The sequence below is a fragment of the Mustela nivalis genome, assembly GCF_964662115.1.
Source record: "Mustela nivalis genome assembly, chromosome: 2".
Classification (NCBI taxonomy): Eukaryota; Metazoa; Chordata; class Mammalia; order Carnivora; family Mustelidae; genus Mustela; species Mustela nivalis.
Window position 1 is genome coordinate 148799302 of NC_139021.1, and position 26721 is coordinate 148826022.

The window sequence follows — 26721 nt, forward strand, 5'->3', positions numbered from 1 at the left end:
TGGGTTTACAGAAGTGTTTATTAAACAGCTCTGATAATACACTTCAGCATTTGCTTCTTGTGACCTGGTCATTCATCCCCACTGGGCTGGCTTGAGTTCTGAGAACAGAGTGGAAGTGTTGAGTTGCCCAGAAGCCTGCCAATCCTGTGTTGTGTGGCTGTCTGTGCCCATCACTTTCCCCTTCTGGGTGTGACAGGTGCAGGACCCCTGGCTCCTCTCCACAGGGGCTCCTTTTGTGCACAGGGGTCCTGCGGGCCCATTAGGAATTGGGTGCCATTCCTGTCTCCTAATACCCACATTCTGTGATTCGGTCTCCCCTGACTGTGGGCTGGCAGATTCTGAAGCTCTTGGTGGCAGCCGTCCTCGAGGGCTCACAAGAACATATTTACTTGTTTGTTCTCACTTGGTTTTACAGGAGAACTGGGTTACTGCGGGAAGAGAGCTGCTCACTTGGGAAACCAGAAAGATCATCTGGTTGGCCCTTAGTCCCCTACATTTGCGAAGGAACTACTAGGGGATGTTGAAAAGTATGAACACATGTTTCTTATCTAGACCTTCAAGCATGTGCTCTAAGGGCTGCTCTGCAGAACCCTGGTGCTCACACACACACACACACACACACACACACACACACACACACGGAAACAATATAACCGTTTCTTCAGATTACCCTTTCACTGAGACTATTTATGAATAATGTGTCTGCTCTTCCTTGTGACAATCCCATGAACCAGAAGACACCTTTTAGAAACAAATACCATTTCGCAAATCTTTGAAGGATATCTGATTGAAATTTCTTTGTTCATGATAGGTTAACTGTCACTTCCCTCGCCCAGTGTCCCAAAACTGACCTGCCTGCCCACTTCCCTCCTATCCATCCCCTTTTCCCTCCTCTTCCCTCCCTTCATTTAAAACAAATATATATCTATCACCTATTCTGCCACCAGGCTGCTAAGCATGGTGTGGCCGTGTGTCTGTGACTGGTGTCTGGGGACCACCGCCTCCCCAGTACCCCCTGCCCCCCTCTCTGCACACTGTAGACACTGGGTGCTGTGCTGGGACCGGCGCCGCTGAATCCTTGTCGCCATCCAAGACCTTTTGGTTTACGTCATCTGCTCGGAATCTCGGGAAAGTTCATGTGGTGGGGATGCCAGGAGTCCTCAGTGATGCTTCTGGAATGAACCCGGCTTTCCCTGCAGGGAGCACAGAGCGGCATTGTTTCCTGAAGGGCTCTGTATCTCCTGCTGCCCAGCACCCAGCCCCAGGACACACAGAGAAGGCGGCCCACGGCTCCCGCTGCTCGCATCCTGAGGGCTGGTAGCCTTGTCTTCCCTCTACCTTGGGAGCAATCTCGCCTGGGGGTTGAGATCTAGGGCTACCTCCAACACCTGCCTTGGATCTGCTCATCACCAACACTCCCCTGGGCTTGTTCAGAGCCAGGTTGTTGCATAAGAGATGGGATGGATGATGAGTCCTTGTTGAGTGCTGGGTCCTCGTGTCTGGAGAAGAGAAGCCCACTGGCTTCCGGGGCCAAAGCAGCCTTATGTGAAGCGGGACTGATGGTCTCTTTCGGGGAAAGCACCAGGATTTCCCCACTCCATGTCCAGGAAGGAGGAACCTGTGCTGGCTTGAGGCAGCGCGAGCTTCATTTGCGCATTCCTCAAGGATCTGCAGGATCTGCCAGGCCCCTTGATGGTCCCAGAAGCCTAACTACTGTGGGGAAGTCTGGTCACGCCATGAAGCCCTGACCTGTGACAACCCCCAGCTCCTGGGAGTTCCTCAGGTATTAGGAAACTCCAGGCAGGGCCGTCAATCTCTGGAGACCCCTTGCTGAGTGTCCCTCAGGCTGGAAGGAGCGACTCAGAACAGGCTGGTGTCTGCGAGAGAAGGCAGGAAGATAGGGGCTTGTGGGGGAGGGATGATAGGGGTGGTGTCAGAGGTGGTCTCCTCCGGCTCGCTGTCCCCATCATCCAGGTCTTCAGTGAGAGACGGGATGATTCTGACTGTACTGTCCTCAAAATGCACCTGCTTCTTCTTGACCAGCGAGTCAGCTGGCTCCAAGGTCAGCCCCGTCAGGGTGTCTGGGCACTGGAGGGCACCGGGTCTCTTGGCCCCCTTCAGGATGCTCTTCATGTGGACGAAGAGGGAGCCGGGCCCATCCTTGAAGGCCCCGTGGAAAGTGTAGGTTTGCTCCGTGTCCCCAGAGCCGGTGGTGCTCACGGCACTGCTGGAGGGGTCCGTGTACTGCTCCGAGGAGGCCAGCACCTCCGGGGAGGCCTTGCTCTTCTTCCGCTTGCTCAGCAGGAAGTAGGCCAGGCCAGTGATGATGAGCATGGAGCCTGGAAGGAATGCGGGAGGTCAGGAGGCTAGACGTGTGCTGGGGAGGAGCCGGACAGAATGCTGTCCGAGCCCACCATTCCAGAGGGCCACCGTGGCATGCTCAGGGCCCCCAGGCTCCAACCTGCACCCCTGACTTGTCCTCACACACCCCCTGATTCAGGGCCAGGCCTGCTGTCTGACTAAGGGATGTCCATGGAGCCAGCGCTGTACTCCTCCTGACTGTTAGCCAGGCACCCCTGTGCCTGAGGCCCCTGCCTGTTGATAGCCACCCCTGGGGCCACCTGCCTGTCCTCTCATCACCATCCCTAGCTTCTGTGTTAGGACCTCGTGTTGGGCCGGACCTGCAATGCCTGCCGTGGGTTGCACTCTGTTCTGGATACTGGGCTCCAACCGCAGAACTGGGCTTCCTTCCATTCCCAGAAGTGCAGAGAGGTTCCTTCCTCAGCCTTCCCAGGAAAGATGGAGGAAAGTGTGAATCCTACTGGGTGGGGCTAGCCTAGCACGGGTCCCTCTCCACCCCTCTCTCCCAGTCTCCAGCCTAGAGGTCTCTCTGGCTCAGGTTGAGATTGCTGCCCTGGTTCTCCTGCCTGCAGGCCTGCCTATCCCGAGGAGGCCTCTGGGTGTCTCTCCCTCTCTAAAGAGCAGGAGGTTGTGGCTCGCCCTGGCCTCATGATTGCTGAATCCTCTGGAGTCCACCAAAGGTTGAGCAGAGTGGCCTTGAGATGCTAAGACAGGTACATTAAGAGAAACCACGGGAAGGAAGAGGAGGCTTTGCCTTCCAACGTTGTCTCCCTGCACACGGGGCATTTTAGGCCGGTCAGGAGGAGGGACGGGCTTTCATAGCTAGGGAGTGTGCTAGCAGAAGGGTACTAGCAGAAGGGCTGTGGGCAAAACCCAGGGGTGGGAGCAAGGTACCCTGGCTTCTAGCTGACTAGCACGGACTTATGAGGTGGGAGGGAAGATGATGAGGCTTGGAGGGTCTGCCGGGGTCCCCTCACGGCATGCCTCCCAAACCAGGCTGAGGAGTTTGGACCAGAATGGGTAGCACTGGGGAGACATGGGAGGGTTTGGACAGAGAAGTGACCATCTCATACCCTCTGAAGGCCCAGACCACACGCAGGCATTGGAGGAAAGTTCTCCATTTGTGGGTGCAGCCTCTCGGCCTACAAGAAGGGACATTTCTACTACTTTATCAACATGAAGTATGTCTGACCCCACCTCATTCCCTTGATCTAGGCCAAAGAAGTCAGTGGAGCCAGAGGTGGGGCCAATGTCACTGAGGTCTATGAGGGGGGGGATTCAGCCCCTCCTGCTCAGAATCCACCTGTGGTAGGCTTTCCTCCCTCCACGAACTCCTGGAGCTCCTACCTGGGATGGTCACGTGCCAGACCAGGACGGGATGGAGAAAGCAGGCCACAGACAGCAGCATGTACGCCAGGAACTTCTGGAAGCAGCCCAACCAGCGGGCTTTCTCCCTTGCTCTGTAGGCCAGGGACTCTGGTTGACACCTGGCAGCAGGGGGGTGGGGGTGGGGGCCGAGTCCAGGATTAGCAGGAAATAGGAAACAACCCAGAAAAGCCCCAGGACATGGGAAGCTGTTGGAGGCTGGGATCGAGTCCTGTTGTCCCCATGTTCTCTTTAGTGGCCTGTGGCCAAACACTCTCCAGGGGCTGGGGTCCTCATCATGGGTTCCACAGTTAGGTTTCTTGCCTGAGTCCTTCAAGAGGGCCCACAATTTTTCTAAAAGGCTGCCTCGCCTGTTCTTTCTGTCAAGGGTGAAGGGAGCTCAATGATACCGGGATTCAGCAAAGGTAGTGGGAAGGAGAATAGGAGACTCAGGGGCCCTTTGAGAGGTCCCCAGTGGATTGGAAAAGGCATGTGGTCTGGGAAACAGCTGGCTGGGACAGCTGTGTAGACTGGGCACTGCACAAGCCACTTGTCCCCCTGAGTGAACAGGCCAGAATCCAGCTCCCCCTGGCTCACAGAGCCTCGCCTAGGCATAAGATGGCATCAGCCCCAGAGGGATCTCTTTTTAAAATGGCCCTCAGTTTAAAAGGTCCCTTTATAAACAGGCCCTTTTTAAACTGGCAGAGGTCTGATGCCGAGCCCATTTCCTCAGCACTCTTGCTTCCGGGTTTCAAAGAAGGAAAGGGCTTGTCTTAGGTTCATCTCCTTCATCCTGTGAATTGGTCTGTCCAGGCTAGTCTGGGGGCAGTGGCGGGGGCTGGAGGACAAAGGTCTGGTTCAGAACACTGCCCTCCTCCTGCAAACCATAGCCATGTCTCATTGGTGCCCTCTGGTGGACATTGTTTTGTGACCAGACCCTGGCTGGGAGAGGACGGAGTTCAGAACAGAGTGAAATGCCCCTTTGGGTTCAGGGCTCCTCCCTAACCTGTCCCAGAGAAGTTGCAAAGATCGCTTGACTGTGCCATTCATTAGAAAGAAAGAAGCCTTTTGCCTCAGGGCTGGTGACCTTGGGAGGCAGCTGATGGCCTTGCAAGGTGCTGGGGATTGGCTCTTTCTCTGATTACCTAGAGACACAACTATTGAGGTTCTGAGAGCTGTGGTCCAGAAACAGCTCTTGGCCACAATGATGACAGTGTTTAGTAACTGAGCACTGCTGGACAGCAAGTATGGGCCTCTGTGACCATGTGGCTTCCCAAGGGGATCTTTACACCCCCTGACTTGTGCCTGGGTTCTAGCAGGAAAAAGAACCAGTTCTGCAATCTAGCTCTGCTGCCTCTAAGACCATCCGGCCTTCTGCAGGGTCCTCCCCTCTCCATGGGTGCCTGGGATGGCAGATGCAGCTACGGGCTGTTCTTGGAGGTGGGAATGGACTCTGCAGGGGCTTCTGGGTGGGAACGGGCCCTAGGTGGATGCTTCACTCTGCTCCCCTGGTTGGGAGCAGAGAAGGGGGGACCATTGAATTCTGTGGGGCTGATCCCGTGTCTGGGCAGGGGTTGGCTGTGTGGGTGGGAAGGGCAGCCGTCGCAGCTGCTTCAGGAGCAGGACCTCACCTGGACTGGCCTCACGGGTCATGGTATGTGGGTGCACCTGGGGCTAGGAGGAGACTACTTACTGGAAGCAGATGGCCAGCAGTTGAGCCACAAAGTACGCCCCTTCACACACGGAGACGGCAGCGCCTATGAACCTGTGGTGGAGACAAGGAAGGGAGTTCTAGAGCCCTCTGATCTGCCCTTTGCTCTTCCAGATCCTCTTTTCTTACTGCCTCTGGGACTCCTGGCCATCTCCTGCCGACAGACTATCCAGGAGATTCTTGACCTAATGCGGCCCCCCAGCTGGTGTCTGCCAGGAGCTGCTCTGTGCCAGGGCCTATGCTGGGTCAGGCCTCAGTGGACAGGTGCCAGCCAGGGCCCAAAGATGGGTGCGGGAGTGTAGGCCACCGGAGGACGCTGCCTTGACCCTGGCCCCCTGTGTGGCCACTAGCCGGCACGTCCTTCTACTACTGTCACTAACATAACATTTGCTGCTTGGTTGTACAAACTTGAAGGCTGGATCTGTTCCAGATCCTTTTCCTTCTCCCTCTTTTCCCACTGTTCAGTCTCTGGCCTGACCTATATGACCTAAGTTTGGGTAATGCCCCCTTGACCCCTGCACTTGTCTCCCCTTTTCTGCCTCTCTAACTCCCTGCCCTCCCTTCTCCCGCTCCTGCTCTTCCACTTGGTCCCCACTGGCTGCCCTGAGGACTCCTTCTGAATGGAACTGTAGTCTTCCCAATCCACATTGCTTCAAAATCTCCTCATGTTCCATGTGTGGTCCAGGGAATTTCCAATCCAAATCTTCTGGGAAATATGTGAAATCAAAGATTCCTGGGCCAGCCTCAGACTTTATATATCAGAATCTTCGGGAGTGGAACTTACATGTTTTATTGGGGAGTCCTATAAAATTGAACTTTCTTAGCATGCCTTTAAAGCCTTAAATGAAAATCCATAGTTCTCTGACTACAGAGGAAGTTACCAGGTGCCACAGTGACTTTGCACAAGCTGGCCCTTCTTGAAAGGATTCCTCTTTCCTCCTTTTGTCTGTCTCGTGATCTCTTGCTTCTCTGCGTTTTACGGTGTGACCTGAGCTACCAGCCTGTGAACTCCCTTTGTCACTTCCTTCCCTAATTCTTCCCTGTAGCCCAGGCCCACTCTGGGAATGGCTTATTGTTAAGTGCTCCATGGATATCACTGGAGTGAATGAATGAGTGAAAGGAGAGGCTACGCCACAGGCGAAGGTGTCTTGGGGCCAGAATTTCCTCAGGAACCTGGGCATTGCTCCTGCTACTGATCAGCTGTGTGCCTCAGGCAAGGGACTTGACCTTTCTGTACATCAGCGTCCTCATCTGTAAACTGACAGAATTACAGTGCTCCAGCAATAAAATTGTTAAAAAGTCTCAAATGAGCTGATATTTGGAAAACCCTTCAAATGGGGCACATAGTGCTCATTTTGTAAATGTTAGTTACCGATTTCTCGGTCTCTCTCTCCATAAGCATTTATGTACTTAATCCCTATTCTCTCCTACTCTCTCTGTCTCCCAGCATCTCTCTAACACTTACTCCTCAGCTTTCAAACGGAATATCCGTTTGATATAATGAGTACTGTGCACAGGCATGTTCAAATGCTTCACCAGTATCAATTCATTTAGTCCTTCTAACAATTTTATGATTGAAGCACTGTACTAATCCTCAGCCTACAGCTAAGGGCACCAAGGCACAGAAAGGTTAAGCTCCTTGCTGTGGTCACACAGCAGATCCGTAGCAGGAACAAGATTTGAACCCAGCCCTTAGACTCCAGAGCCTGTGTTTCTAACAAGTACACTGGGGCACATAGTTTATAAAACAAGCATCATATCTTTTTCTAGATCATGGGATGGAGGACAAGGAGGAAACTGAGGCTTGGGCTGTGGAGTGACTCTCCAGGGGTCCTGTTTGTTGCTGTAGAAGCTGTGCCTCTCGAGGCCAGGAAGGTCTGGTCACTCAGGCAGGGCAGTGAATCCAAGCCGAAAGCCCTGCTGTGGTTAGCGGGATCCCACAAACCGAAGCCTCCTCCCTGCAGTGTCACGCCAGCCACGCAGATCCTTCAGCCAGTGGTGTGGCTGGTGTTCGTGGGTGAGTGTGAGGAAGGCCGTGAGGAGCCCCACAGGAAGGAGAAAGGTGGGAGTGGAAGCTGGTGTGCAGAGAAGTGGGGAAGAACCAGAAGAAAGCCCACGATAGCTCAGCGCCCATGGGAGCCTACTCTGAGCCTTGGCCCCTGCCGGGTCCCAGAGACATGGGGGAGGGGGTGACAGTGACACAGGGGTGTGCTAGAGTCAAAGAACACCCTGAGTGTGGGGGCACACAGAGGCAGAGTCTGAGATCTGCCGGAGAGACTGCATGTGTGCGAGGGAGAAAGGTGGGAGGAGGGAGGCGGAGCATTGAGATGGCCCTTGAGGAATGGGGAGTGGGGGGATGAGTGCGGGAGGGACAGAAGGGACGGAGGGTTGGGGCAGGCAGGCGGGCGGGGGCTCCCATCCCTGCAGCTATGGAGCACTGCACAGGGGAGAACATAAACTAACTCAGAGCGGGGCCGGCGGGACCTGAGGCTGGAAATCAAGTCTTCTAGGACTGGACCACCGAGTGACTAGAGGGGCTTGGTGTCCCCTTGGGACAGGAATAGAGCAGTCAGGGAGGGGCAGGGCTCTGGGCAAAGTGCAGTTTGCATTAAGTGGCTATAGACCTGACTTGTTATAGGAGGATAATCACGTCTAACTCATACCTGAAGTGATGTTTGTGGGGAAGCGAGGTAGAGAGAGGAGAAGACGAAGGCCAGGCTGGTTTCTGGATTCTGGGGGGACAGGCTCAGAAAGACATGGAGGGGGTTCAGAGCAAAGAGAAGTCACTCCAGGCTCAGGGCAGGCTTCCCAGGGCGGAATGCCAGGGATGGACATCAGGCTTTGGGGACATCGAGGTGGATGGTAAGTCACCCTGGGTGCTCAGTGCAGTGAGCAAGGGCTTGGAGGTGAGGCGAGGCAGGGAGTCTGAGAAAGAGTCAGAGGCTCCTGAGGTGGAAGCTGAGTGACAAGAAATAAAACGGAGGCCAGGAGATGGCAGAGGAATATGGCCTGAAGGCCGTGGCCGTGGCTGAGGGTTCCAGAACAGCCCTGCGTTTCTAGGTGGCGAATTTTGTGGCAGAGTGGAAATGGGCTGGGTGGGTGGAAGACAGTTGGGAGACAGTGGGGGCCGATCCACACAGCAAGTCAAAGAGCCGTCCTGGGCAGGGGAAGCCCGGATGACGGTGGGTGCGGTCGGCAGCTTGGTGAGCCCGCAGGAGAGCGCACAGGTGCCCCATGTCCCTCGGGAGCTGGCAGACCCCCCTCCCCCCAGGGTGTCTTCCCTCTTCAGGCCACCACTGCACAGTGGTCTATCTCCCGTTGGCTGGCGGGAAGAAAGGACAGAGGCTAGGGAACTAAATGGATCCAGGCCCGACTCTGGGCCCTGTTGCTCATGGGTTTGTTGGTGCTGGCTGAGCTGCTTATCCCCTCTAAATCTTCTAATCTGAAAACCTAGGACAGTATGCCCTTCTACAGTGCCATTGGAGTTCAAGGACACACGCAAATAAGACGTGTTTCTGTGCCTGGCATATAGAAGGGCTCAAACATAGAGTCTTTGGAGCTGATTCCTCTCTCTCTGAAACAAGCTTGGTTCGTGTTTGTAGAACAAAGAGATGACTGAAAAGATAGATGGATGGCTGGATAGACGGTAGCTGGCTGGCTGGCTGGCTGGGTGGGTGGGTAGATGGACAGATGGATGGATGGATGGATGGATGGATGGATGAGTGTGTAGGTAGAGGGACGGAATAATGATCTGACCAAAGCCCTGCCCAAACCAGAGAATATCCTAGAAGTCCTCTCTAGGGCTTCCACCTGTGGGATGTGATGGAGTTAGCATGGAACAGGGGTGTGGGCTACTCTGTGTTAGTGGGGCAGCCTTAGAGTGAGCCCGACCAGAACATGCCAGCAGGGAAGGGCACATGCACACATACTCACAGCAAATAGAAAGCCAGGCTTTTGAACTGCCCCTGGAGGAAGGTCTCAGTGCCCACGCCGATCAACACTAAGAGGGGAAGAGGAGAGGGGAGGGTGGGCCTGGGTGCTCCAGCCACATGGCGGCCTTGGGGAAGGTTCCCTGGCTGCGGAGTGAGCCTTCTCCCCGGGGACTGAGAGCCAGAGAGGCTCTTCTCCAGGCACAGGGATTGGTGGCTGGGAAAACGCAAGGGAACAAGGAGCCTTCTGGATTGGTCTCTGGAAACCAGACGGGTTTCAGCAGAAGGCCAGAGGTCTTTTACTCCAGCTCCCAGATCGCAGATGCCTTTCCTCCTCTGCCCACACTGTCCATGCCTCATGCCCCCAGAGACAACATATGCTTCCAGGCCTCCAGACCCTCGGTTTCACAGCAGTCATGGCTTCAAGGGCCTTCACTGTCCTACAGCCCATGCCCATATGTGCTGTGGGTCTGGGTTCAGTGCTTGGCCATGGGGGGGACCTTTCCAACCCCTGTTGCCCAGATCACTGTTCTAGCTGTTTCTGTGACCCCGTTTTCACTTGTTGTTTTGGTAGCTGTATCACACCTCCTGGTTCCTTGCTTTGGACCCACTGCTGGCTGAGCCCCTGAGGGCTTGCTCTGACACGAGAAGCTGATTATCTTTGTCTTTCTTCCTGCCCCTTCTTGGCTGTTGGGGTTTGCACGCAAGTACTCAGCCTTCCATTTGTCCAGAGTGAATATTGTCTTGGACCCAGCCTTCCAGACTTGCTGACTCCAGGCTGTCTCCTCACAGGGATTCCCTTACTCTCCCTGCTTCATTCAATGAGCTGTGGCTCCAACCCCATCCGCTCGCTGATGGAAACATTCCATAGACAGCACTCACAGATTCTGAAACCTTCCTCCAGGGCTGCATGGCCCACTAACTAGAATTCTTTCTGGTCCTAAACTGATTACACTGTATGCATCCTCCATTGCTCTCTGGGGTCAGCAGACACCCTCTGGTAGTGGCCGCGCTGTGGCTTCCTCTGGTCTCCCTCCCGGAACATCAAAGATGGCAGCGCTAGGCGGTCGTGTTTGGCTGCCTGTACACGGCCGTTCATCTCTGCTGTTCAGGAGGCTGCTTCCCTGGGTCTGATGACTCTCCTCCCTGGCAGACACCCAGTAAGCTTCCATCCCTGGTGTCCTGAGCCTTTTGTCCATGTGGAAATGAGAAGCCATGTGAGGACCCACACTGAGGCCACAGGCGCTTCTCCCCTCACTTCTGAGAGGACTGGATTGTGGAGGTACCTCAGCGAGCAGGGCACAGGGTGCTTCAGTCTAGGAAGGGAGGGGAGATGCCTAAGTATGCTTGGTGAGGGAAGGTTCCGGGGCTCCCCTGGCCTTGGTCTAGAGCCGTGGGGGACACTGCCTCTGCCCTCTTCAGGTTCTAGATGTTCACGCTTGTACCAGGTGAGGGGCCAGGAGTGCTGAGCAGCCACAGACCCTTCCAGAGGGTCAGCATGACCTACAGAGCACTTAATGCTTTATACACAATGGTCACACTTGTGCTCACTCCTCCCAGCAGCTGGAGACACAGGCACATCTGTACTTCCTATTTTACTGGGGAAAACAAGGCTCAGTCAGTCACCATGCCCCGTACTTCCAAGGATACACCAGATAATAAAGGACCCGCAGACCAAACATGAGACTCTGGCTCCAGGTGGCAGACCGTGTCCTGGTTTCCACTGTCTATTTTCTGTGTGTGTGTGACTGTGCGCGTATGTGAGATGTGTGCCTATGTGCATGGGGTGTGTGTGTGTGTGTTCTGCAGGCAAATGCCCATCTATTTAGTTTTCACTAACTATCCTGTCCTGTTCTCAGCACTTAGCACTTACTAACTTTTTAAGTCATCACGACAGTCCTATGTGAAAGTCTTATGTTATCCTCATTTTACGGGAGGGAAACTGAGGCACAGAGCGCATAGGCAAAACCAATCTACCAACCTGGGCCATTCCAGCATTTCGGTCTCACATCTTCCGGTTAAAAGCTGAGTCACTCAGTCTCTCTGAGCCTCAGATTCCACCTTACCCCTCTTGCGCATGATGGTTATAAGGATTCAGTTAGCTGACTAGTGCCAAGCACCTTACAGGTGCTCAGCCCCTTGTGCACATTCCGGGGTTGGGGTCAGTTTTTGGAGATTTGCATGGCCTTGCGGTGAGTGACCAGCAGGTGGCAGGAAAGGGTCTTGGGAACTCAGCCCTTTACCCGTATTTGTTTAGAACCCTTACTCTGATGCCTTCTGATGGAAACAAAAGGTCTATAGTCAAAGGGGCATTCTAGGAATGCTGTAGGGGCAGCACTGGTTTGTAGTTTAAAAAAAAAAATCGATGAAACAGTGGAGAAGACAGAGAGTTGGGCTGGAATCCCCGTTTTGTGAGTTCTTACCTTGGTAACCATGGGTAAGCACTTAGCACAGAAGGGGGCTAGTCCTTGTGAGCCGAGGCCTGGGAGTGGGTCTTGAAATATCAGCGTCCACAGGATGGGCAGGGAGGGCCTTCAGTGTTTTGGGGAGGCTGAGCGACATGTTCAGATTGGCGTTACAGAAAGCGACCTGACTTCGGGCTACAGGGTAAGAGGCTTTGGTTGTATTTGGCTGAGAGGAAGCAGCAGAGGGGAGGAAGTAACCATGTTCTGAGTGATCATGGCCTCCTGGTGTCCCAGCACACCGGGAGCCACTGGCTCCTTTGCTGGCCTGGCCTGAAGCAAAGTTCTGGTCATGGCTCCTGATGGTATGCCCGGGGCCTTGTTCACCTGTTTTAATACGCAGGTGTTAGTAGGCACCGAAGATCAGAAGGGGAGGCTGGTTCTGCCTGGGGGCTCCGACAAGCTCTCCAGGCACAGAGAAGGGCCAGCCTTGCCATTGCAGCCTAGTTTCCTTTTTTTTTTTTTTTTCCTGGGGTAGAGGAAGGTGGCAGCGTAGGAACAGAAGGTGTCTGGGTTCGGAAGACCCCTGGGTGTGCCAACCCAGCTACCTCTCAAGGAAGTCCCAGCACGTGCGACACACGGCACCACCAGCCCCCGCTTCCATGCGTCTTATGTAGTCTGGACCGCACCCCTCAAGGTGGGAATCCTCAACCCCATGTTATTTATGGAAACATCCCAGCAAGCCTCATGGAGGTGCAGCACCTGGCCCAGGGCAGGCTGGTGGAAAGAGGGCAGAGTGAAGCCAGAAGAAGGACTGATTTTCAGGGGGCTCCAGGAACCTCCAGCAGAGGAGGACTATGGTGTGAATGGTGCTGGTGGGGAGCACATTTCCTGGGGGCCTTCATGTGAATGGGTGTGTCACATGCACAAGACCCTCGTTGCCATGGGCACTGGACTGCCGTGTCCCCCAAGCCCAGCGGTGAATGGAGTTTTGTAACGTCTGCCACAGAATGGCCAACAATCACCTCACGGCCTCAGGGAGCTTCCTGGTGCCTAAGGTGCCGGTTGTGGTGACGGCCCCTCTGTTCCCCAACCCGAGGGCTCGGTGCGGAGCCCCAAGCCTGAGCAGAGTTCTCTTCTGAAGGTCAGAAGTAGCCCCAGCCCAATCTCCTTGCCCAGGGCAGTTCCACCCAGCCATCCAAGAGTCATTCCAGTCGTCCAGGGTCCAGAGTCCCCAGTGGTCAGTCTGCACCCATGTTTATGGCACAACTTGTGCGCCGGGGCCTGGAGGGAACTATGCGCTGAAGTGACTGTCATGGACCCAGAAAATGAAGAGCCGTGGAGGGTAGGACAGGGCCCAGCAAACACGCTGAATGCAGGCTCCATTCTGCCTGGGAACCAGGACGGCTCCACCAAGAAGGAAGGCAAGGCGAGGCCAGGAGCCAGAGCTGCACAAACGAGAGCCCGGAGCAGCAGGAAGGAGAGTCTGGAGCTGCTACCGCGGTTCCGTGGGCTTCTCTGTGCAGTTCCTGTAACTGGGCAAGGTCACGGGTTCTACCTGGGGCAGCAACAGTGTGACTTCCCGAGCCCACACCCTCAAGTCTTTTTGCACCTTGCAACTTCCTCCTGCCCCTCCGAGGGAGCCAAGTCCACGGAGAAAGCTGCGCCCCGCATTCTGGGGGAAACTCTATTCCCACAGTCTGGGTGCCAATAAGTACGCTGGGCATGAGGCCTGTTTCTGCGAGAACTTACTCTCCTCCCCAGTACTCATCTCCCCAAAGGCCTCCTGGGCTTCTGAACATCACACCAGCGGCCATGACTGAGGTAAAGTGAGCTAGGAATGGTCTCCTTGTGAAGGTATTCCTGCTGATCCCGGGGGCAACAACAGTCCCAGAGACCAGGTCGGTAATCTAATTGCTGGGCTCTCTGGCAGAAAATGGGAATTGGCCCCCCATGGACTTAGTATTGTTAAGTAAGATAAATACCCCTAATTATAGCAATGCAATTTGGGGTTTCTTTGTAAGAATAGGGTGCATTAGATGGAAGCTAACCACAAATTCTTTGCAACTTGTCTCATGAAGAGGTGGAGTCTAATTCCCCTCCCTTTGAATGGGGGCTGGCCTTAGTGACTCTCTTGCCCTATAGAATGATCTAGACTTAAACTGCAGTTCACAAAGAGCTTCTGCCCCGCCCTCTTCAAATACTGGTTCTGGGGCAGCCACTCCCTCTGTAAGAAGTCTGATGCTTCTGAGACTACCATGTGTGAGGAAGCCCAAGTGAGCCATGGAGAAAGAATGCTAGAGAGAGAGAAAAAGAGAAAGAGGGAAAGAGAGAGAGAGAGATTCATGACCAGCCCCCCACTGGCTCAGCCCTCTCCACCAGGCATAGATGTGTCAGTGAGGAAGTTTCTAGATGACATCCCAGCCCCAGCAGTTATGAAGTGGAGAAGAACTGATGCACTAAACCAACAGTCAGAAGCAAAGCTCTAGATGTTCAGCCCTAGATGCTCCATTGCAGCCCTGCACCTGAGATCTCCGCCTTCATGCAGCCGAGCCGTCTCCACTGCTTTCTGTCTGAATTCCTGAGCCACAACATTTCAAGCATAATAAAATTGATGTAGTCTTAAGTCACTAAAGTTTGAAATAGTTTTATTCTGCAGCCACAGATAACTGAAAAGCAGCTTATCCTATCTTCTTAATTACCTGATGTTTTTGGCGCAGAAGTTCCTTTGTCTGGTCTATATTCTGACTCTCAGCAGGGAGCGTGTCCCCAAGACCCCTTGGGTCTCTGGCCCTTCTCACTGGTCCCTAGCTTGATTGTCGGAGAGCCAACCTATGGGCTCCTAGGTCCTGCAGCATCTCTCCTCCTGCTCAAATTCAGGCACAGCCTGGGAGATGCAGTCTTCTAGGTGTTGGGTGATGTCTGGGGACTACTTCTGGGCTGCAGAATCCTACCGGGGATGTAATATCTTAGGATTTCACACAGGATCAGTGAGGCTCTGCTTCATCCAAAGTAGCTCTCTTCTACAGATTCATTTTACAGAAAGTCCCAGTGGAAAAAGTGAGGAAAGTAAAAATTGAGACCCCCTCCTGCAGGAGGATTTTGTGAATTGCATCCAGTACTTCCCCACGCCAACGGCAGGGGCCATTGCCATGAACCCTGCTAGCCTGCTGTTCTCACTGACCTGTGCTGGGCATGAGCTGACTTTGGAAGGCACCAGAGTTCCACATGACCCAGAAACAGAACTCCAAGACGGTTTGACTAAGGGTCTGGAGTACTCTAAATTTTTTTTTTTTTTTTCCTAAGGGACTAGTTTCCAGAACTGGGACATTTCAGAAGCTAGGAAAAGATAACGATGTGTGGTCTTAAATTGGAAGGGGGAGTGGTAAGTGAAAGATGGGACTGGTGTGTGAGAAGAGGTTTGGTCCTCCTGTGTCCTGCGTGTCTGTCTCCCTAGGACTGCACAGGTAGACACCTGCTCTCCTGGAGGCCTCCTGTCGACCTCATGGATGAGAAGTGGTACAACCCTTGCTTTGTGGAGTTGGACCCAGGAACTCTCCCCAGTTTCTAGAATTAGGCATGGCTGTCTGTAAGACACAGAGAAGTTGTGGCATCCGGCAGAGCCAGGACGAGGGGGAGGTCAGCAGGGCCCCTAGGCACAACATTTAAAGAGGCACTCAGCGTCCATGGAAGGAGACAATTCACTCCCAGTGCTGGCCAGTGGTAGCATTGGCCCCTTTTTGGCCACGAGACTGAGTGCCTGCAGCCCTGGCATCTGGTGATGTTCATGGCCCAGGGTTTGGGAGCCTCTAAGCTACTTGTGGAGTCCGGGCTGTACTTCTGGTCCTCCTTCCTCCTTACCAGGCAGCCTGATGGGTAGCTCTGAAACTTCGCCTTTGAAGGACTCTGGTTCAGTGTGACCTGGGCAATCAGGATCAATAATTCACTCCAACAAATGACACTGAGGCCTTTTCCCAGAGCCACCCAGGCCCCCTGGGTTGAGTTTTGGTATCCATCTTACATTCAGTGCAGTGCCCTGGGGGCCATAGAGGTCACTTTTCACGCCAGACAATGAAAGAAGAAAGTAGCCCCCAAGAGCAGCCTTGATTCCCAGATGTGTTGGGTTTTGCACTGTAGGTGGGAGGGGTGCCCGACAGAGCGGCAATGTAACCATTTTTATACCACCATTAAGCGGCCCATTGATACCTTCCATCCTTCCCTGTTTTCTTTCCCTCAGGTTCCTGTTTATTCCTCGTCCCAAGCCAACAGAACCACACTAGGAGCCCAACCCAGTGCAGTCCGCCCCTGGCTTTTGTCTCCCCTCTTCTGCACAACCCCCCAGGAGGCTACTTCCTTGGCACTCATTGGAGTGAACTCTTCCTCTACTAGCTTTTATGGACAAGCCTGGCCTCCTCACCTTGTCCCCTTCCCTCTAGTCTCTGTCCCTTTTGTCTGGGACAAGGCACAGCTTTCTCTTCTCCTAGGGCTTTCTTCTGAGTAGCTTTCCTGAATGGTTTGTTCTAGTTTAGGTTAGCAGGGATCAGAGGTGCTGGACTGAGACCCTGTGGCGCACCACCTTCTCAGCCTCCTCCTGGGTGTCCTGAAGCTCTGGTCCCAGAGGGTGGGTGGAAGCTTTGAGGGTGCTGTGCTATAGCAGAGAGAACGTGAGGCTTGATCAGGAAAGCTGAGTCCTGGTTCCTCAAGCAAATCATCACTCTCGTCTGCTTTCTCTTCCAGAAAATGGGGCTAATAAAAGCATGCATCAGTGACTGTAAACATTCAGTCTTAGTAAATTATAGAGTGTTGTTCAAATTTAGATGATGGCTAATAGAATTATCAGGAGAGGAAGCTTGTTCCTGACTGAGAAAGGCAAGCACTCTCAAGGGGGAGAAGAGGATTTATTCTCATCCTTTCCTTCCATTAATACACATTTTTATGGTGGCTGAAGAGCTTTTATCTATACACTGACGCTTATTCATTGATTTTCCTGTCTTAGGTCCCTTCTGCAGGTCTGACTGGGATATCAGTAGTCCAAAGCCCCATCCATTTCAACGTCTCTTGTGTCCTGTCCTCTGTGCAACCTTCGAGGGATGCCAAGGGCTTAGGGCCAACGTGCTCACAAGGACGTGGCCTGTCCGTGGTGCTGACTGCCGAGGGGCTCTCCTGGCAGCCTCCGGGCTTGTGCTGCTTTTGTCCCCGGACTGACCTCATGGTTGGCTGTAGGTTGTCTGTTCTGACTCCATAGATGGGTTGAGTTTTTTTTTTTTTTTTAAAGAATTTTATTTATTTATCTGACAGATCACAAGTAGGCAGAGAGAGAGAGAGAGGAAGGGAAGCAGATTCCCCGCTGAGCAGAGAGCCCGATGTGGGGTTCGATCCCAGGACCCTGAAATCATGACCTGAGCTGAAGGCAGCGGCTAAACCCACTGAGCCACCCAGGCCCCCTGGGTTGAGTTTTGATATCCATCTTACATTCAATGCAGTGCCCTGGGGGCTGTAGAGGTCACTTTTCATGCCAGACAGTGATCTTAGCTCTGGATGCCCAGGGAGAAGGTTGAGAATGTCATGTTCACTGCAGCTGAGGGCAGCCCCATAACTCATCCTGTTATATTCATGGCTCTCCTTCATCCTCAAGTATGGTGTGCTTCCTACTAGTCTTAGTGTCTGTAAGGACATCTCAGGTAAGAATGTACCACCTGATGACAATGGCTGGGGATGGTTTAGGTTCTGAAAGGGTCATGGCTGGTTGTAGAGGTAAGAGCTAGATTTGCACCGTTCCTAGGAACATGAAGATTCTGGAGCCAGTTGTTAAGAATCCATTGAGATAAGAAGGTAGTAGCTGTAGATTTCTTAACTCAGGAGAAGCTGTGGCTTCTAGATATTCAAGTAGAAGAGATTTTAGACTATAGCGTGGCACTCAGTACCCCTAACACCTCCCACAAGCCTGTGTGGGGAGAATTTCCTGAAGGCTAGAGAATGCACTGATGGGGATTCTTTAACCATGATTCTCTAAACATGAATTATACACCAAAGTTGGCCAGCCAGGAGATTTGTTTTTTTCGCCTTGCAGGAGGCCTTGTGGTAGTGTGCAGTAATGCCCCTCTCTGTGTCCACCCTCTTTGTTATGTGACTTTGCTAGAGTGAAGTCTGTTTCCCCATCCCTTGAATCTGAGCTTAGCAATGTGACTTGCTCTGGGCAAGAGGATGATAAATCAGGCATCATGCAAGCAAAGATATAAAGTGGGTTTGTGAACTGGGCCTGCTCTTTCCTGCCTCTGCCATTATCATACACATCTAGCTGAGCCAACCTGCCAGAACATGAGGGACACAGAAAGCAGAATGACTTCTAGTTTCCTGGTAATTCTATCTTCCCACACTTCCATTCACCCCCAGACAGCCACTGATCTGCTTTCAGCACTAGAGATCAGTTTAAATCCTCTAGAAGTTTATAAAAATGGAATCATACAGCATGTACTCTTTTTTGGCTGTCTACTTTCATACGTATAATTATTTTGAGGTGTATCCGTCTGGTAGCATGTATCAGTAGTTATGCCTTTCTGTTGCTAAGTAGTATGGATATACCTTGGCTAGTTTATAACTCATCTGTTGATGGGCATTTGGGTTTTCTCTAGCTTCTGACTATTACAAATAAAGATGTTATGGACATTCATATGCAATTTTTGTATGGACATTTGCTTTCTTTTCTCTTGGGTAGAAATAGCTAGGAGTGGAATGTTTGGGTCATATGGTAGGTATATGTTTAAGTTTTTAAGAAACTGCCAAATTGTTCTCAAAGCGAGTGCACCATTTTACATCACCATCAGGAGTGTATGAGAGTTCCCCATCCTTGCCAACATTCAGCACTTGGTGTGATGTGTCTTTATTTATTTACTTATTTATTTTTGAATGTGTCTTTATTTTAAGCCATTCTAATACTATGTAGTAGTGTCTCATTTTATTTTGATTTGCATTTTCTTGATGACCGATGATACGGAACATCTTTTCATGGGCTCATTTACTACCATAGCTCTTTGTTAACTTTTTTTTTCATTCTTTTAACATTATATTTTAAAAAGTGAAGTTTTTAATTTTGATAGCATGCAATTTATCAGTTTGTTCTTTTACAGACTGAAAGTGTGATATTGTAAATAAGAAATGGCTGCCTAACTCATTACTTAGAGTTTATCTGATTATCGAAAAGTTTTGTAGTTTTCAGGGTGCCTGGGTGGCTCAGTCAGTTAAGCATTCGATTCTGATTTAGGCTCAGGTCATGACTTCAGGATCATGGGATCGAGCCCTGAGTTGGGTTCTAGGCTCAGCGCAGAGTCGGCTTGTCCCTCTCCTTTGATTCTTCCCCCAGCTCTCTGTCTCTCTCATTCTCTTCTCTTAAATAAATAAATAAATAAATAAATAAATAAATAAATAAATAAAATATTTAGGAAAAATAAAAGTTTTATAGTTTTAGGTTTCACATTTAGGTCTATAATCAATTTTTTGTCTTTTTTGTGTATGGTACGAGGTGTAGATAGACATTCAGTTTTTGGTAAATGCATATTGCACAGTGCAATTTGTTGAAAAAGTTATCCTTTCTACACTAAATTTTCTCCACACTTTTGTCAAAAGTCTGTTGTTTATATATGTGTAGGTCTATTTCTGGACTCTTTCCTGTTGCATGAATCTATTTATTTTTCTTTGTGTTCATACTGTAGTGTCTTGATTTCTGTAGACTTATAATAAGTGTTAAAATCAGGTAGTGTTAATGTCCTTTGCTCTTTGTTTACAAAATCGTTTTGGTTATATTAAGAACTTTGCATTTCCAGGTCAATTTTAGAAACAACCTTCAAGTTTTAGAAAAAACTCTGTTGGAATTTTGACTAGGATTGTATTTAAACGGTACAGCAGTTTTGGGAAGAATTGACATCTAAACAATGTTAAGTCTTCTGACCCATGAGCAGGATATATTTTTCCATTTATTTAGGTCTTTTTATTACCTCTCATCATTTTTTTTTTTTTTTTTAGTTTCCTGTATACAGGTTTTTATTTACACTTTTGGGGTCAGATTCACCCCCAATTATTTCATATTTTTGATGCTATTATACATTGTCTTTCAAATTTTTCATTTTCTAATTTTTTGTTGCTAGTATATTGAAATATGATTGGTCGTTGTATATTGATTTTGTCTTCTGCAACTTACTGAACCCTTTATTAGTTCTGGCAGCTTTTCTGGTAGATTCCATCCGATTTTCCATAGAGGACCATGTCATCTGTGAATAACAAGCATTTCCTCTTCTTTGCTGATCTGTATGTATTTTATTTCTCTTGCCTTATCATACTCTTTAGAATTGTTAATACAATATTGTCTAAAAATGATGATAGTGGACATCCTTGTCTTGTTACTGACTTAGGAGGAGAACACCTGATCTTTGACTTGTAAGTAGTTACAGGGTTTTTTGGTAGATGCGTTTTATAGGCTAAGAAAGTTTTCTTCTCTTTCCAGTTTGGTGATAGTTTTTATCATGACACAATGCTGAATTTTGTCAAATGCCTACTCTGTACCTATTTTCATAATATAAGCTTTTCTTTTCTAGTTTGTTAACATGGTCAGCTATATCGATTGATTTTCAAATATTAAAGCAACCTTAATATTTCACTTGTTTATGATATACTACCCCCTTGGCATTTATTTATTATTTTATTTTGATGTGCTAAAACATTGTTTGGACTTTAACTTCTGTGTTTTAAGGGATGTATGTCTGTAATTTCCTTATGATGCTTTTGTATGGTCTTGGTATTAGAGTAATGCTAGTTCTATAGAGTGAGTTGAAAATAACCTTTCTTTTTTCAGACTTCAGGAAAGGTTGTGTAGCATAGATCATATGCCGATATGCTACTTTTTTGTTTTTTAAGATTTTATTTATTTATTTGACAGAGAGATCACAAGGTGACAGAGAGGCAGGCAGAGAGAGAGAGGAGGAAGCAGGATCCCCACTGAGCAGAGAGCCCAATGTGGGGCTCAATCCCAGGACCCTGAGACCATGACCCGAGCTGAAGGCAGAGGCTTTAACCCACTGAGCCACCCAGGTGCCCCTGATATGCTACTTTTTGATGATGATGTCATTTACAATCTTGCAGGTTCACTGATACTACTGAGGACATTGTCTCTAACACAGAATAGCATCTTTCTTGTAAGGACCCACAGGGGAAATTTCTTCCGGGTCTTGATTTCAGGTTAAAGTATTTGCCCAAGGTATTTGTTTCTTATTCTTTCTCACATTCAGAAAGAATGCATCTGCTCACCCTTACACATGACAGTTTTCCTGGTGCCAGAAACAATAACTGAACCTCCAGATACTCATAAGCCACGTTTCTTCATCGGACCTTGGTGCTTCTCAAGGGGAGGGGTCACCTTTCTTTTTCAGACTTCAGTAAAGATTGTGTAGCATAGATCTATGTGTCTACATGGCACAGAGTAGAGACTCAGCAAATGTTTGCTGAATAAATGAATCCTAAATAGTGTTACAGATCCCTTGTTCTAAATCTAAGGAAGATATAGGCATAAGGAAGTAAAGAAAAAGTGTTTGAACCAAATCATATGATCTTTCAGTGGAAAGAGAGTGGAACAGAGGTAGGGGTATTTTATTTACTCATTAGGACAATCAGATTGGAAAAGAAAAGCAGTCAACATCCATTTGGAGGCTCTGAAAACAGTGGGGTCTTGCTTGGGTAATAAATCCACTGTGGACATGTTGAAGTGCAGGAAGCTTCCTTGGATGGCAGGAGATGGTCATGGGAATACACATTTAAGAAGGATGGAAATTAGCGTGGAGGGCCCAAGATGGTTGTCTCAGAAGCATTAGTTTTGTTGTTGTTGTTGTTGTTTTTAAGACTTTGATAGGGCTAAGGTCAAACTATGCATTTGCTTTACTCTTCAGTACTCTTTAAAAAATAATGGGTTTAAATGCTACTTTTGTCTTAGGCTGTATTAATAAACCAAATCTCCATTTCGAACTGAGTATTCGTAAGGAGTGGGGCTGTTGGGAATGCGGCACTGTCCTTTAAGTAGAGAAGAGGTTAATGGGTCAAAAACCTGGAACAAAACAAAACCCCTAAGTGATTCCAGGTTGATCTAAAATCATTGATTTGTGAGAAAGAGCACATTAGCTTGACAAGCAAGGCTCATTCTAAATGGCCTTGTCTCAATGCTGGTCCATTTCCTTGCTGGCTGTGTGGTGCCCTTCTCTTTGGAGCAGTGTGCAGACGGCCCCCGGATGTGCCCCTGCCTCACTGACTGTGAGTGGACAGACCGGACCACCAATACCAGAGCCGCTTTCTACGGGCCATGTGACCTGTGCCAAGCTACATGGACATTCTGAGCTTCAGTTTCCTCATGGGTAAAATACGTCTAAGATCAGCATTTGGCCCTCATAGATACCAGCAGGGCTTTAGCAAGATCATGACTTCCTCTCACTGTTGTCAGTTATGCATCTCTGGATCCATAAATGGAAGGTCCTGCCCTAGTTCCCTCTGGAAATGTGAGCAGATTTGTCTGTCCTCTGATGAGGTCCAGGAATGGATTTGGCTGGATGGTTATGGTAGTGTCAGTCAAAGTCTGCACGGCAATTATTCAGAGAGAGAAAATGAACATCTGGATCAAATATCAGAGTCTTTAGACTTTGGAAGTATTTGGTCATGCTTCCTAAGCTTCCTATGCTGTGTTTAACTGTGCCCAACCTCAGCATGACCCCCCCCCCCTGCCTGAGCCTGTGTATGGTATGGCCTCAGACAAGGCTCTGTGGGTATTGTATCCTGCATCTTGGGATTGCCAAACCAGAGAAAGACATGTCCTTTAGCCTGATTTAAGTGGAGGATACAATGTTTAAGAGAAAGGTTCTCAGGAATAGACCCTCATCAGTTAGAAACCACGCTTCGGTTTCTCCCCACATACAGTGGGGGTGATGATGAGCAAGCATTGATGAGGCTTCAAAGGGTAATTATGAAGCTGAAAGGAAATGTTACATCTAATCATGGAGCCCAGGGCTTGGTCACAAAATGTTTATTATCAACTGTTACCCCAGGGTAGAGCTGGAAGAGCGAAGAAAACCCTCAAGTGCTGGCAGTGAGAAGCCTCATTCTTGAGCCTACTAGCCCCGAGGGAAGTGACAGAGGTCTCCACAAACAGCTGACACAGTGGGTTCTTTCCATTCTCCTCCCCACAGGCTTGGGACTAGGACTGAGGAGTGAGGACAAGCACAGGGAGATTCTCCCTCAGGGATTAAGAGGATTGAGGAAGTTCAAAGTGAAGCCAATCCCGCCTTCCAAGAACAGGTATGGGGACCAGTCCTGTAAGACGGAGAAGGGGCATTCTGTGCTTCTGTGTTCCCATCTCAGTAAAACCTATTCCCAGGTTCTCTCTTCTAATGGTTGGTTTATAGTGAAAATAAATCACAGGGCCATCCTCTCGGGCCTGAGTCTCCAACTCAAGATATCATGACCCCACCTTTATGTGGACACAGTGAGAACCCGCTTTGAGGGTTGGACAAGTGGGTATCTAACATCTGGACAGGGAGTTGTGGAGCGCTCACAGTCTGTGTGCAGTTCCCTAGCTGTGTTTGCTTCTTTGGGTGACTCCTGGAGCCCCGTCTCAGCAGGAGACACACCAGTGGTCACACATGTGTCCACTCATGCATAGGTGCACGCACGCACACACATGTGCACACACACATACACACACAGCCTTCCATGCCAGGGAGGTAATGCAAATGAGTGAAGCTGGCCAAGTGTAAGACAAATTTTGGGAGAAGTTCTGTGATGATTTGGAAACCTTATGACTGGCTCAAAGTCATAAAAAGCATCTCATGGGAGAGAATCTTCTAATTTTAGGAACAGTTCAGCTGGGTGCTCTCTGTTTGTGGCTTGTCTACCCCTGTTTAGCAGTGGCACTGCTCGTCAGTGCCCACTGGTGGTGAGGGCTGGGAATGGGGGTGGGGCAGCAATGGCCCATGGGACCCCTGGACATCTTGATGAAGCTTCATCCAGAGTGGCTGGGAGGCGAAGAAAAGATGAACTCAGCCAGCTGGGCCATCGCCACTGGGCCTTTCCATTCTGGTGGAGTCTCCTGGGGTCTGGTACCCTTGGGCCTCTAGCAGTCCCAGATCTCATCTGCAGAGGAAAAGGGGATTCAGGGAAGAGGCTGCCACATTGGCAGCTCCCTGGTCTCTGCTGGTGACACTCTGAACAATCTTGAGCCACATGCTTTTTCTAGCTTCTGGAGAACCTACACTTCTCATAGAAGGACCAGGGCCACCTTAGGTCTCCTGGGGTTTCTGCAAAGTGACAGCCTCTGTCTCAAGCCTTATTTCTTATCTATAGCAGTGTTACTGTAAATGAGGCCCGGACTTCTCAACAGAGATTTCAATAACAAGAGGCTTAAGGGAATAAGGAATTTGCAAATCTTAAACCCTGGAAACAGGCCAGGAGTTTAGTGACGCTGGAAGAAACTTGAGATTTGCCCAAGAGCCCCGAAGCCCCTCTCTCTAGCTTCCCACTTGCTCCCAGCACTCTAGAAGGCTCCAACAAGATTACTGGAAAGCCTGGCCATTAAAAGACAACTCATGGCCTATTTTTAGCTTGGATCCTATATCAAAACCAAGCGGAAGACTCATCTTCAGCATTAACAGTGGCCCTCTGCACAGAGATAAGAGTTGTGGTTAAGAGTAACTCTGTGTGTGTGTGTGTGTGTGTGTGTGCAAGCGCGTGCACGGACACCAACCCTTCCACTGGCTGAGATATATCAGACTTTTAAGCTGTCTTTTGAAAGGCTATTGGGAAAATAGATATATCTTAAAACAGCTTCCTGAGAGGAGGCAGGCCTCAGTTCTGGGCAGACTATAGCAAGGGGAGCTATCACCAAAATACCTGAGAGCTGAAAAGGGTCCATTTTACCTACCTGGAAACCAAGGCCTAAGGAGAGCAGGGTGGGCTCAAGATCAACATGGTAGACCAGGACTTCCGGACATAGAAGCCCTATTGAGGTTTACCTTCCTCTCCCCAGGATGGGAAGTTGTGTACCTGGGCAGTCATTCCCCTGTATGTAGGTGACAAGGTGGTTCTGGCAGAGGCTGGAACAGGTTCCCCCATCAGCCCATTACGGAGGTAAGGAATGGGGCCATTTACTCAGGGCCCTCAGCAGAGCAATTCCAGACTCTGGGGAGCAGGGAGTTCCTTGGCCAGAGTCCTGGCCTTTTCAAAAGCTGGGGCCCCTGGGCTCCAGACTAGCTGTCCCTCTGATCTGCAGGGTGACCTTGGGCAAGGTCACTGCCTCTATTTAGGCTCAGGTGCTCCATCTTGCGATAGAAGGAATGTCATTAGACCTTCCCCAACAGCTGACTTCCTGTGCTGAAGACCTAGATGCTAGAAGAGCCCACCAGCCAGCCACCCCACTGAGCTCGGAACCAGGTCATGTGGGCTTCTCCCAAGAGATTTATGGGCTCAGTTTCATGGAGCTTTGCTCCTTCTATGCATCCTTGATCCTCCAAAACAGCTGGCCAGGAGGTCCAGATTGGAAAGTACCATCCTAGAGGCACTGGGTGGCTCTCCCAAGGTCACACATCAGCAAATGACAGGGTGGGGGCTGGAACCAGCACAGCTGGAGTCCTGAGCTGGGGGACATTTCTTAACTTGCCAAGACTCATACTGGATGTTGTCCAGTGGCAAGGAAGGACTTGGCGAGCGATGTGCATCTCTTCCTGATGCCCAAGGGACAGTGGAGCCTAGAGCTGAGAGCTCAGAATACTGCCTTCTCACAATCCACACACAGACCCTGACCATGTGGGGGATCTGGAGGGGCCAAAGGTTGGCATCTACACTGGGGAAGGGAGCAGGCAGAACTCAGGAGGGTGGCTGCTCTGGTTCTGCTCTGAGAGTCGAGCAGCCCTGTGATCAGGCAAAGTGAGGGAGAGGAGCCCAGCCTAGGGAGCCATTCTACCTCAGACCCATGGCGCATACTTGAGGTCAGACCACAGAAAGGGGGACTGGATTTCTATGGGACTTTATGTTAATGGCGGGAGGAGTGGGGCAAGGGAATCCTGGGATCTCCATGTCCACTGCTGGACCTCAGCCTGTCCCAAGTGCTGGGATTTCTCTTTCCTTGAAATGGAGCCATGGTTTGAGTAAAACATGACGAGCTCTGTTGACCGGCTTCATAACTATACAGCGAAGCATCCAACTCTCACATTTGCCTGGGCTTCTATACCTTCAGCTTCCGCTCTCACCTCCACCTTACAATAACCCTCAAGGAGGTAGGGGAGACCCTCTCTACTTATTTTGCAGATGAGGACACCAAGGACTCCCTAGGTCACATGGGTGGGGGCCAGCCAAGTGGAGATCCAGCACCAGGCTCCCAAACCCAGGCTCACCCCACTGCACCTGCTGCTGCCCTGCAGAGCAGTTTCTGGAGGCATTGGGAAGAAAAGTGAAGGCAGATGTGGCCAGATGTGTCCATTCGTCCCCAGCCTTCTGGCTCCCACCCCTTGAGCAGCCTTGTCTACTATGCCTAGAGCTCAGGGGACTGCAGCTGGGAGGCGGGGTCTTACCTGCAGCGGTGGTGATGCCCAGGAGCCGGCAGGTGTATTCCAGACCAGTCCAGAACTTTTGCAGCTTCATGGTGCCAGGGTTGAGGGCAGGGTCCCAGTAGGGCAGGCAGCAGAGACTCCGGCCTGAGATGCTCCTTGATGCCCGTGTGCAGGGGGAGGCTGTGGCTGTCGGCTCTGGGCCCCCGTGCCCTGGGGCCCTGCCTTCCAAACCAGTCTTGGCCACCACAGCCTGGTTGAGGTGTGAATAGGGCTCACCTTCCTGGCTCTGCTGCCTATGCCCTTGCCAGACGCTTAGCTTAATCATTACCTTGGAAGAATGCCTCTGCTGCTCCGTGCAGCTCCAGCCTGGCCCAGAGCTGCTG

At 50.6% G+C, this 26721-nt stretch overlaps 1 protein-coding gene across 3 annotated transcripts; it reads right to left on the reverse strand.

The window, feature by feature from the left end:
• TMEM72 (transmembrane protein 72) lies at positions 1–26721 on the reverse strand. 3 transcript variants are annotated; one of them, XM_082719696.1, is made up of 5 exons: positions 26360–26719; positions 9371–9437; positions 5420–5491; positions 3709–3848; positions 1–2339 (listed from the first exon to the last, which is right to left on the reverse strand). In XM_082719696.1, the coding sequence occupies exons 1-5, from the start codon at positions 26661–26663 to the stop codon at positions 1861–1863; spliced, it is 1062 nt and encodes a 353-aa protein (XP_082575822.1). In that variant the 5' UTR covers positions 26664–26719; the 3' UTR covers positions 1–1860. The 3 variants fall into 3 exon arrangements, with proteins under 3 accessions (XP_082575822.1, XP_082575823.1, XP_082575824.1); XM_082719697.1 differs by lacking the exon at positions 9371–9437; XM_082719698.1 differs by lacking the exons at positions 3709–3848; positions 9371–9437 and having other exon boundaries at positions 26360–26721.